The following is a 12,184-nucleotide window of genomic DNA, read 5'->3' on the forward strand; positions in this document are numbered from 1 at the left end:
GAAGCAGATGGACATCTGTGGATTAGGTGAAGGAGGGGTTGAGGTCAGGTCAGATCCCCTGAAGGGAGTAATAAGGGTTTAGTATCCTGTTACCCTCTTCCTGTGGAACCATAAGATGTAAGGATTGGAGAGGAGGAGTGTCAAAAGTGTGATGGTGAGAAATGTTTTGTTGTCTGAATACAGCTGTAATGACCCTCTGGGAAGAATTAAACTTGGTTAAGCTTCTCTAGTGTCCGTGAGTTATTTACTCTGAAAAATAAGAACCTAACACTTGGAATACTTTTAAATGATAAAAATTCAAAAGAGTTTTTGAAAAGGCATGGCAATGAATTTGAATAATTTCTGTTAATGAACAAAAATTATAAATGCAACATGCAACAATTTTACTGAGTTACAGTTCATATACGGAAATCAATCATTTTAAAATTCATTAGGCCCTAATCTATGGATTTCACATGACTGGGCAGGAGCTCAGGCATGGGTGGGCCTGGAGCTATGCCCACCCATTGGGGAGCCTGGCCCAGCCAATCAGAATACTTTCCCCACTTTCAAACTATTTTACTTGCATGTGACACTGATGGAGGATTTTATAAAGTGATGCTCCTTTTCCTGTCTGTCAATTACAAGATGCGCCCATCTCTTCATGTCCAATTTGACAACTGATAATACTGCCACTCATCAGACTGTCAATTTAGTCTTGCCTATAGGCTAACTCTTATTTATGAAATTAGTTTTTGTATAGTTTAGGTGTAGTTTTGCTGTGTAGGCTGACTGGCATCGTTTTGTTTCTCCTTGGTCATCAACTTGGATAGAGTCAAGGATATGTCTTGCATTATTCTAAAGGTCTAATGCAACATGTAGCATGTTTTCATTTCCCTTACAATAAATTTCATTTAGTCATAGCATTATAGTAAATAAAACAGCCCCGTATCAACTTATTTTTACAAAGTAAAGCGTAAAAGAGAATGCATCAACCCCCAAGTCGGTTGTGATATTAAGATGAGCGCCAACGATGATAAATACGCATCATTACACGATTGTTCTAAATTAAATCAACCTCTTCACCCTCTTCAATTCAGTTAGGCCTCATTTTAAATTTGATTGTGAAGTAACGTGCACAATTATCGCCCATTCGTCATCCATTTAGTGGGCTGGCATTGTTTGCTTCCCTTAGCTCGGATAGAGTCAAGGATAAGTTTTGCATTATTCTAAAGGCCTACTGAAACACCGATCATGTTTTCATTTCCCTTTACAATCAATTTGATCAGTAATAACATTATAGTAAGTAAAACAGTCCCGTTACATTTTACTTTGTAAAATGTATAAGAAAATTATATCAACCCACAAGGCGTACGGTCAAATGATTTGCTATAGACATGAGCGACAAAGCTGATGAATATGCGAATCATTACAGTATTGTCTTTCTGAATTAAGTCAACCTCATATCAGTTAGGCCTAATTTTACATTCAATTGTGAAGTAATGTGCACAATTTTCACCCATTCTTCATACATTTGTCATTCATTCAGTGAGGAGAGGGTGAGAGAGACTCATTAGCACCTGGCTGTGTACCAACGTCCTACAACACGTTGTCTTGGCGGGTTAAGTTGGCAGTAGGTCGGTAAAGTTCTAAATGCTTTCCTGTTTGGGATTTCAAAATTCTGACAAATGAGCAATGTAAAATCTTTTTTTACATTTACAAAATCAAATGTCAGTGGCCGTTGGCCTATGGCGGTTCTAGTGTTAACGAAAGATTTTTAAGCCTGGAGACAATTGAGACATGGATTGTGTATGTGTGCCATTCAGAGGGTGAATGGGCAATACTAAAGATTTAAGTGCCTTTGAACGGGGTATGGTTGCAAGTGCCAGGCGCTTCTGGGTTTTAGTCGTGTGTCTCTGTAGTGTAGTACAGTTCTGTAGCTCTGCAGACAGGAAACAGCCTGTAGAAACACACTGCTCTCTGATGGCACACTGGGCCAAAGGTTGACCTCATAGACCCACACCACATTCTCTCTGAAAGAAAGTGTGCCCAGCCACACACATACTTGAACACACACTCACTCACACAGGTTACACTGATCCAGCAGCCACTTGAGGAGTGCTGATGTCACCGCCTAAACCTAGAGCTGCTGCTCATAAAACATTTAGCCCACATCAGAGAACGAACCTGTGTGTGTGTGCGCGCGCTGTTGATCTGCTTCTTCTGAGTGTTCCATCCCTCCAGCAGTCGTCATGTTTCCATGACCACCAGAAACACTCTGGCTGTGATTAATTCTTCAGCATTGTTTTCCTAGAGGAAACATTTCACTGGACACACACACTTATCTGATACAGTGTTCAAGGAGGAATGGTAACTACCTGCAGTCAGAACACTGACTGAATGAAACATGCTCGGGTTAAAACTGGATGTGAGATTTTGTCACATACCCAGCATGATTATGAAGACCTTGGAATATAATGTGCATATTGACAGTTGTGTTTTGTGCTCTCTTTATTCTCTCCTCTCTCTTTCTCAGAAACCGAGCGATAGGAGACTACCTCCGCTCAAACGGCTATGAAGAGGCCTATTCCACCTTCAAGAAAGAGACTGAGTTAGATATGGTAAGAGCACGCACACACTAACTTGCCCCAAAACTACCACACTAACCTATTCTTTGATTTCCTTGCAATTATTTGAAACCTAGAGATCACGCTCTCATTTTTCCATTTCTGTCTCCCCTCCCTCTCTTCCACAGAATGAGGAGTTGGATAAGAAGTACGCTGGTCTTTTGGAAAAGAAATGGACCTCTGTCATCAGATTACAGAAGAAGGTGAGTGTTGACGTCACGTTTGAGGTATTATGGTATTTGGTGTGTGTTTGATTTTCCATCCCATATTGGAATTGCAGATGTTTTTTAAGCATGCTCTTATCCACTTTGCACCATTTTAACAGTTTTTTAAAATGTTATTTTGTGTCGTCTCATGTGTATACTATATATAGGATGCTTTCTTGGCCAGGGCTCACTTGTACAATAGATGTAGTTCTCAGTGTGACCTCTGGTTAAATAAAAACGTATCTGGAGTATGAGTGAAATAACTCTGTGTTGGAGAACCATAAACGACCAACTGAACTATCACGTCTTCTACTCTCTCGTTGTCATCGTTTCCACACCTTTATCTTCTCTCTCCCTTCACTCCCCTACCTTCTCTTGCACCTTTCTCCCATCCCTCTCTCCTCTTCACCCTCTCTCCCCCAGGTGATGGAGCTGGAGTCGAAGCTGAACGAGGCCAAGGAGGAGATGACTCTAGGGGGTCCGGTGGCCCAGAAGAGGGACCCTAAGGAGTGGATCCCCCGTCCCCCAGAGAGATACGCCCTGAGCGGTCACCGCTCCCCCGTCACACGGGTCATCTTCCACCCTGTCTTCTCCGTCATGGTCACTGCTTCTGAGGACGCCACCATCAAGGTCTGTATGTGTCAATAATTTTCTAAGATCTTGGTTTAAAGTAAATGTGTACTAGGGAGCCCTATGTAACAAACAAGTTTATTTTATCTAGCACATATACAGTTGCGGCCAAATAGATTGGCACCCTTGCGCTTTTCTTAAATAATTCCCTCTTTCTAAAATAAGTTGTAATTGAAATAATAATTGCTCTCCACACCTTGTTGGATTTTCAACATTTCAGAACCAATTAAAATGTTGTAAACTTAAGTTTACAAATGTAATTTAGAAAATAAAGACAAGGACAAAACCATTGGTAAACATAGGAGGACACCACTGTTGAGGGGCACACAAGAGAGCCTGATTTTATTGAACTTCTCAAAAAGCACCCTAAATCCGGGGGAAACGTTCTGTGACCCAATAAAACAACATGTTAGCTCTTAGGTAGTACAGCACTGTGTTTACTGATGACTAAATGAATCATTCAATGAAAAGAACGCCCTCCGTACAATCAAACACGGAGGTTTGATAATGCTGTGGCTTTGCTTTTGCCACCTCTCATACTGGAGGCCTTGAACGTGGCACAGGGCATCATAAAATGAGGAGATGATCAGATCTTTTGGAGTCCAATGTTCAACCCAGTGTCCAAAAACTGGGTCTCCATTGGAGGTTGTGGGTGTTCCAGCAGGACAACTACCCCAAACACACATCAAAAAGCACCCAAGAATGGTTTAAGAAGAAACACTGGATTGTTCTGGAGTGGCCAGCCAAGAGTCCAGCTCAGAATCACATCCAAAAACCTATGGCGAGATCGGACAATAGCAGTTGGTGGAGGGCACCCCTCAAACAGTGAAGAATTAGTGCAGTGTGCTGCTGAAGAGTGGGCCAAATTGCCAGTAGAAAGGTGCAGCAAAGCTCATTGAAGGCTACAAGAAGTGTTTGCCTGCAGTTATCTTGGCCATAGGCTGTGAAACCAGGTACTAGCTCGGGGGTGCCAATAACCTTGTCCAAGCCATTTGTGTTCGTTTTTTAAATTAAAATTGCAAACTTACGTTTTATAAAAATTGTATTTGTTCTGCAATATTGAAAATCCATAACAAGGTCTGGAGACCATTTTTTTTTTTTTTTCAGTTTCAACTTCTTTATAGAGAATCATCTAAGGAAAGTGCAAGGGTGCCAATACATTTGTCTGCAACTGTACGTCAGTGACTGTCACATTAGATATCTCTGCTGCTGCTATAGCTGCTATACCTCCCGTTCATCTTCTCGATATCCTCTCTTCTACTCTGTCTTTATCTCTACTCTTCCTCTCTCCTCCTGCTCTATTGCTCTCCTTTTCACTCGCTCCCTTCTCCCCCCCCCTCTCTCTCGCTCTTCTCATTCTCGCTCTCTCTCTCCTTATCTTTTCTGCTTTGTCACTGTCGAGATGGGGTGATGCTCTGGTAACCGGGACAACGCTGGCAGAGCATGGAGCACTGCACCCTGGGATACATGTGAATCTCATCCTGCTCTCAACTTCTTTCTCTCTTTCCTTCTTGCTCTCTCTCTTCTTTCTCTTTTATTTCTCTTGTCGCACTCACTCACTTATGCATTGACCCAGAAGAAGTTTGTTGCCCTGTCATGTTGAAAAATGTTTCAACTGACTATGCGTTTGTGTGTCTCTCTCTAGGTGTGGGACTATGAGGCAGGGGACTTTGAGCGGACACTGAAGGGCCATACAGATTCTGTCCAGGACATCTCCTTTGACCAGACGGGCAAGCTGCTGGCCTCCTGCTCTGCAGACATGACCATAAAGCTGTGGGACTTCCAGGGCTTTGAGTGCATCCGCACTATGCATGGTGAGGGTCTGGGGGGGGGGAGGGTGGCTGTGTGTTCCTCCAAGTGGTATAACAGCAAACAAGCACTATTACCCAATGTGCACCTACCTACACTTCAACAGTGTACTTATGTGATTACTGCCATAGAATCATTCTATTTCTATCTTTGGTTACTACAATGTAATTACTGTGGTGTACTAGGTATTGTAAAGTGGTATAAAAAAATAAATGTAAAAAATTGTATTAGCCTTACTGATGTCACTTTCCTGTTCTGTCTGTTTCAGGTCATGACCACAACGTGTCGTCTGTAGCCATCATGCCCAATGGAGACCACATAGTCTCCGCCTCCAGAGACAAGACCATCAAGATGTGGGAGGTGGCCACTGGGTGAGACACACACACTTATCAGCTGCTGAAATACTGTATCTCTTGTTATATTAGTCCAGTGAAGGGATGTTTGAACGTATACACAGACTGACACATTCTGGTGTCCAGTATTCCGGTTTTGCTGGAGAGGTGTGTGTGTGTGTCTAGCTATGCTACACGACCAAAAGTATGTGGACACCTGCTCGTTTAACATCTCATTCCAAAATCATGGGCATTAATTTGGAGTTGGTCCCCCCTTTGCTTCAATGGAGTTGTCAGGGCTTTGTACAGGCCAGTCAAGTTCTTCCACGCCGATCTCTACAAACATTTCTGTATGGACCTCGCTTTATGCACGGGGCATTGTCATGCTGAAACAGGAAAGGGCCTTCCTCAAATTGTTGCCACAAAGTTGGAAGCACAGAATTGCGTATGCTGTAGTATTAAGGTTTCCCTTCACTGGAACTAAGGGGCCTAGCCCAAACCATGAAATCTAGCCCCAGACCATTATTCCTCCTCCACCAAACTTTACAGTTGGCACTATACATTGGGCCAGGTAGCGTACTCCTGGCATCTGCCAAAACCAGATTTGACTGCCAGATGGTGAAGCGTGATTCATCACTCCAGAGTCCATTGGCGGCGAGCTTTGCACCACTCCAGCCGACACTTGGCATTGCGCATGGTGATCTTAGGCTTGTGTGCGGCTGCTCGGCCATGGAAACCCATTTCATGAAGCTCACGGCGAACAGGTCTTGTACTGACGTTGCTTTCAGCGGCAGTTTGGAACTCTGTAGTGTGTGTTGCAACTGGGGACAGACGATTTTCCTCGATTTACACACCTCTCAGTAACGGGTGTGGCTGAAATAATAGCCAAATCCACTAATTTGAAGGGATGTCCACATACTTTTGTGTGTGTAACTTGGGCGTGTCGGTTTCTTTCTCTAGGTATTGTGTGAAGACATTTACAGGCCACAGGGAATGGGTGAGGATGGTCCGGCCCAACCAGGATGGTTCTCTTATCGCCAGCTGTTCCAACGACCAGACGGTGCGTGTGTGGGTGGCCACCTCCAAGGAGTGTAAGGCTGAGCTGCGGGAGCACGAACACGTGGTGGAGTGTATTGCCTGGGCCCCCGATACCGCTCACCCCACTATCCTGGAGGCTACTGGCTCAGAGGTGAGGAGAACCTCTATACGATGTGAGGTATTTTGAAATGATGACACGTGTTTCGGCAATACAACTTGTTTTTTGTTCATGCTTATAAGCATCTCCCCCCCACTCTCTGTAGAGTAAGAAGAGTGGGAAGCCCGGCCCATTCCTTATCTCTGGCTCTAGAGATAAGACCATCAAGATGTGGGACATCAGCACTGGCATGTGCCTTATGACTCTGGTGAGTGTGTGTGTGTGCACGTTTTACTATACTTGTGAGTACCAGAAGTCCTCAAGAATAGTAAACCAACAAAGTTAGAGAAGTGAGGACATTTTGCTGGTCCTCATTTGTAAAAAGGCTATTTTAAGGTTAGGGGAAATAGGATTTTGTTCGTTACCTTCCCCTCAGGTAGCACGATTGGTCATGATAACTGTGTGTGGATGTCCAAAGTGGGTTTGTTTCTCAGGTTGGTTGTGTGTTCTCTCTCTAGGTGGGTCATGATAACTGGGTGCGTGGTGTGTTGGTGCACCCTGGAGGCAGGTTCATAGTGAGCTGTGCTGATGATAAGACTCTGAGGATCTGGGACTACAAGAACAAGCGCTGCATGAAGACCCTGTGTGCCCATGAACACTTTGTTACCTCTCTGGGTAAGAGTGTCTGTGTGTGCATTCCCTTAAATATTGTAGTACTAGTCAAAACCACCTGTTTGTGTGTGCGTAATCTCCAACACTACTGCCAGTTCCACAGTGCTACCTCCACCCAGTCCATCAGGGTTCGTACAGTCATAAAAATTCTGGGAAAGTCATGGAATTTTTTTATGGTATTTTCCAGGCTTAGAAAAGTTGGGGGAAATGATAAAATCCTAAACGTTTTTGAAAAGTAATTAACATAAATTACGAAATACATTTTCATGTAATTTATTTAGGCACAGTTTAAAAATATATATTTTATCAATCAAATAAAAATCAACATATCAACGAGGATCGGAATTACACTTTACCGCATCTCTGTTTGCGCGCGTCACCTGCATGTGTGAGAGACGAGTGGGCCGTTGCTCATGTGAATCGGAATAATAATTTGTGAATCGCGAATCATAGTTTCTGGAAAAAACGATTAGATGTCGCCTTCTGGATTATGTGACTTCAACACTTGTTTTGTAGATACTTCCAGTTGATTTGGGCATCCAATGAATGGGACATTGCAACTCAATAGATTCTAGTCAGCCCTCAAAGTAAACACTTCCAAGGTAAATATGACTAAACTCGAAAAGGTATATTTCCTGAAGAAAATTTATGGGTTCGCTTCACCTGAATAAAAATATTTGGAGCCTAACATAGACTTGATGAATGAGCAGATTTATTTCAAAATGCGTAAAAATGTATTTGGTTCAAAGTATTCACCCCGCTTTACCGTTTCCAGGTTGTTGTTAAAGCCTGAATTCAAAATTCATTACATAGAGACTTTGTCACTGATCTACACACAATACCCGTAATGTCAAAGTGGAATTTTGTTTGTAGAACATTTTAGAAATTAATAAAAAATGTAAAGCTGAAATGTCTTGAGTCAATAAGTATTCAACCCCTTTGTTATGGCAAGCCTAAAGTTCAGGACTAAAATGTGCTTAACAAATTGCATAATAAGTTGCATGGACTCATTCCGTGTTCAATAATAGTGGTTAACATGATTTTTTGAATGACTGCCCCATCTCTGTACCCCACACATACAATTAACCGTAAGGTCCCTCAATCGAGTAGTGAATTTCAAGCACAGATTCAACCACGAAGACCAGGGAGGTTTTTCAATGCCTTGCAAAAAGGCTTCATTTAAATTGTGGGGGGTTTTCAATTCCATGGGGGGTGGAAATGGGGAAGGTATCATGTATCATATGATGAAGGCAATATTACTATGATGGGGGATTTATCAATAAATGGGGGGCAAACAGGAAGTTTATACGCTAAATAAAAGTAAAACCCCTGGTAAGGGGGTCTGAGCTGGCATAGTTAAAATCTCATGCCACATTCAAAAGAACTGGGAAATTTCCGACTTCAGTGCGTTCAAGACAACTGGGAACTTGGAAATAAACGAGACTGGGAAAATCGTTTTGAATGGTTATCCAACTCGGAATTCCACCTCGGGAACTCGAGCCTCTTTCTAGAGCTCCGACTTGAAGATCACTGACATCATGATTTGACTTAGTTTATTTCCGAATTCCCAGTTGTCTTGAAAGCACCATAAGTCGGTCGCGTAAACAATCCCTTGTTATAACATCTTTGGTCTGACAGACACTTACGTGACAACCAGAATGTATTGTATGATGTCAACAAACATGACGCCACACATAGCTGGCAAATAGCTTAGCATTTGCTCATCATAATCAGTAGAACCTTCAAAAGTATTTTACACGTGTCCATTTACAATCATGCAAGAATCAGAATGCATGACTTGTCATCAGTACTTGAAAACGTGAATAAAACTGTAAATACATTATGCTCCATACATATGGTATGCTACAGTAGAAAGAACAACACGATATACAGAAAATAAGGCACTTACTTTTTGATAGGAACGCACACATGTCCACAGTCCAATTTGTAAGGAAAACAACACGGAAGACCATGCGGCGCCAGCCATAAAATGTGCTGGGGGGAAAAGTTTGCACGGCCTGGTCTTACTAGAGATGCGCAATGTCTTCATACTTGATCTGGGGAAACACAGGGGAAGTGCTTTGGCTCTCATTGAAGAAAGAAGTTTTGTCCGGCTCAGTAAAGCCTCAAACATAACTTGTCCGCAACAGTGAAATGGGCTACTTCTCATGTGAATTAATGAGGTGGAACACACCTCAATTCAAACTGTTAGAAAATAATTTGAAATGGAAAAGTTGAACAGCCTAAAGATAATTAGCAGACAGTGTGCCTTGGTTTGAGGGAAGCACGAGTTATAACTGTCCTGTTTGTAGGAAACCTGGCACCATCCCTACGGTGAAGCATGGTGGTGGAAGCATCATGCTGTGGGGATGTTTTTCAGCGGCAGGGACTGGGAGACTACTCTTCATCTTTCCCTCGATCCTGACTAAAGTACAGAGATCCTTGATGAAAACCTGCTCCAGAGTGCACAGGACCTCAGACTGGGGCGACGGTTCACCTTTCCAACAGGACAACGATCCTGAGCACACAGCCAATACACTGCAGGAGTGGCTCGGGACCAGTCTCTCAATGTCCTTGAGTGGCCCAGCCAGAGCCCGGACTTAAACCCGATCTAACATCTCTGGAGAGACCTGAAAATAGCTGTGCAGTGACGCTCCCCATCCAACCTGACAGAGCTTGAGAGGACTTGCAGAGAAGAATGGGAGAAACTCCCCAAATACAGGTGTGCCAAGCTTGTAGCGTCATACCCAAGAAGACTTGAGGCTGTAATTGCTGCCAACGGTGCTTCAACAAAGTACTGAGTTAAAGGGTCTGAATACTTATGTAAATGTAAAGTTAATTGTTTTTTTTAACCAAAATTTCTAAACCTGTTTTTGCTTTGTCATTATGGGCTATTGTGTCCTTGAGGGGGGGACAATTTAATAAATGTTATAATAAGGCTGTAACGTAACAAAATATTGAAAAAGTGAAGTCGTCTGAATACTTTCCGATTGCACTTTCTATTTCATTTTCAATGAATGTGGAAAAATGTCTAATCGTGTTTTCACTTTGTCATTATGGGGTATTGTGTGTAGATGGGTGAGGGGGGAAAAAAATATATATATATATATACTGAACAAAAATTGAACAATTTCAAAGATTTTACCAAGTTACAGTTCATATAAAGAAATCACTCAATTGAAATACATTCATTAGGCCCTAATTTATGGATTTCACATGACTGGGCCAGGGCGCAGCCATGGGTAGGCCTGGGAGTGGATAGGCCCACCCACTTGGGAGCCAGGCCCAGCCAATCAGATTGAGTTTTTCCCCACAAAAGGGCTTTATTACAGACCGAAGTACTCCTCAGTTTCATCAGCTGGTGACTAGTCTCAGATGATCCACCAGGTGAAGAAGCCAGATGTGGAGGTCCTGGACTGGTGTGGTTACACGTGGTCTGCAGTTCTGTGGCCGGTTGGACATACTACCAAATTCTCTAAAACAATGTTGGCCTCCATTTTTCCAGCCAAAGAGGAGTCACAAATAGCACAAATAGAGAAAATGAATCACTAACCTTTGATGATCTTCATCAGATGACACTCATAGGACTTCATATTACACAATACATATATGTCTTGTTCGATTAAGTTCATATTTATATCCAAAAACCTCCGTTTACATTGGCGCCATGTTCAGAAATGCCTCCAAATTATCCGGAGAAATTGCAGAGAGCCACGTCAAATAACAGAAATACTCATCATAAACTTTGATGAAAGATACATGTTTTACATAGAATTAAAGATACACTTGTTCTTAATGCAACCGCTGTGTCAGATTTCAAAAATCTTTACGGCAAAACACAATATTCAATAATCTGAAAACGGCGTTCAGCCACAAAAGCAACCCATACAGTTACCCGCCCAAATTGTGCAGTCAACAAAACTCATAAAAAGCATTATAAATCTTCACTTCGCTGATCTTCGTCGGAATGCACTCCCAGGACTCCCACTTCCACAATACATTATTGGTTTTTTCGTCAATCATTTATGTCCAAATAGCTATTTTTGTCGCGTGTTTGGTATATAAATCCAACGTCAGGGAAGCGCGTTCACTAAAACCTGGCGAAATGTCCAAAAGTTCCGTAACAGTCCGTAGAAACATGTCAAACGATATATTGAATCAATCTTTAGAATGTTGTTAACATAAATCTTGAATAACATTCCAACCGGAGAATAACATTGACTTCAGATGAGCGATGGAACGGAGCTCCCTCTCATGTGAACGCGCATGGTCAAAGAATGGTTACCTCATGGCAGTGGTGACTCATTCCTGTCTCCTTCGGCCCCCCTTCACAGTAGAGTCATCAGACAAAGTTCTACAGACTGTTGACATCTAGTGGAAGCCGTAGGAAGTGAAAACTCATCCATATCTCGCTGTGATTTCAATGGGAGCTTGGTTGAAAATCTACCAGCCTCAGAATTTCCACTTCCTGTTTGGATTTTTTCTCAGGTTTTTGCCTGCCATATGAGTTCTGTTATACTCACAGACATAATTCAAACAGTTTTAGAAACTTCAGAGTGTTTCCTATCCAATACTAATAATAATATGCATATATTAGCAACTATGACTGAGGAGCAGGCCGTTTACTCTGGGCACCTCTGTGCACCTTTCATCCAAGCTACTCAATACTGCCCCTGCAGCCATAAGTTAATCAGCTTCTTGATATGCCACACCTGTCAGGTGGATGGATTATCTTGGCAAAGGAGAAATGCTCACTAACAAGGATGTGCAATAATTTGTTTACAACATTTTTGA

General features: G+C 42.4%; 1 protein-coding gene across 2 annotated transcripts in view; it reads left to right on the plus strand.

Moving 5' to 3' along the window:
• Positions 1-12,184, plus strand: part of LOC111962044 (lissencephaly-1 homolog B) — a 29,011-nt gene that overhangs the window by 15,357 nt on the left and 1,470 nt on the right. For both annotated transcript variants that reach the window (XM_023984810.2, XM_023984809.2), the window contains exons 3-10: positions 2,516-2,600; positions 2,735-2,809; positions 3,236-3,442; positions 5,088-5,256; positions 5,520-5,622; positions 6,544-6,772; positions 6,885-6,986; positions 7,237-7,393. In XM_023984810.2, the coding sequence (XP_023840578.1) occupies positions 2,516-2,600; positions 2,735-2,809; positions 3,236-3,442; positions 5,088-5,256; positions 5,520-5,622; positions 6,544-6,772; positions 6,885-6,986; positions 7,237-7,393 (1,127 nt within the window). The remainder of the gene's footprint in view (positions 1-2,515; positions 2,601-2,734; positions 2,810-3,235; positions 3,443-5,087; positions 5,257-5,519; positions 5,623-6,543; positions 6,773-6,884; positions 6,987-7,236; positions 7,394-12,184) is intronic.

Source organism: Salvelinus sp. IW2-2015, linkage group LG4q.1:29 (genome assembly GCF_002910315.2).
Source record: "Salvelinus sp. IW2-2015 linkage group LG4q.1:29, ASM291031v2, whole genome shotgun sequence".
Classification (NCBI taxonomy): domain Eukaryota; kingdom Metazoa; phylum Chordata; class Actinopteri; order Salmoniformes; family Salmonidae; genus Salvelinus; species Salvelinus sp. IW2-2015.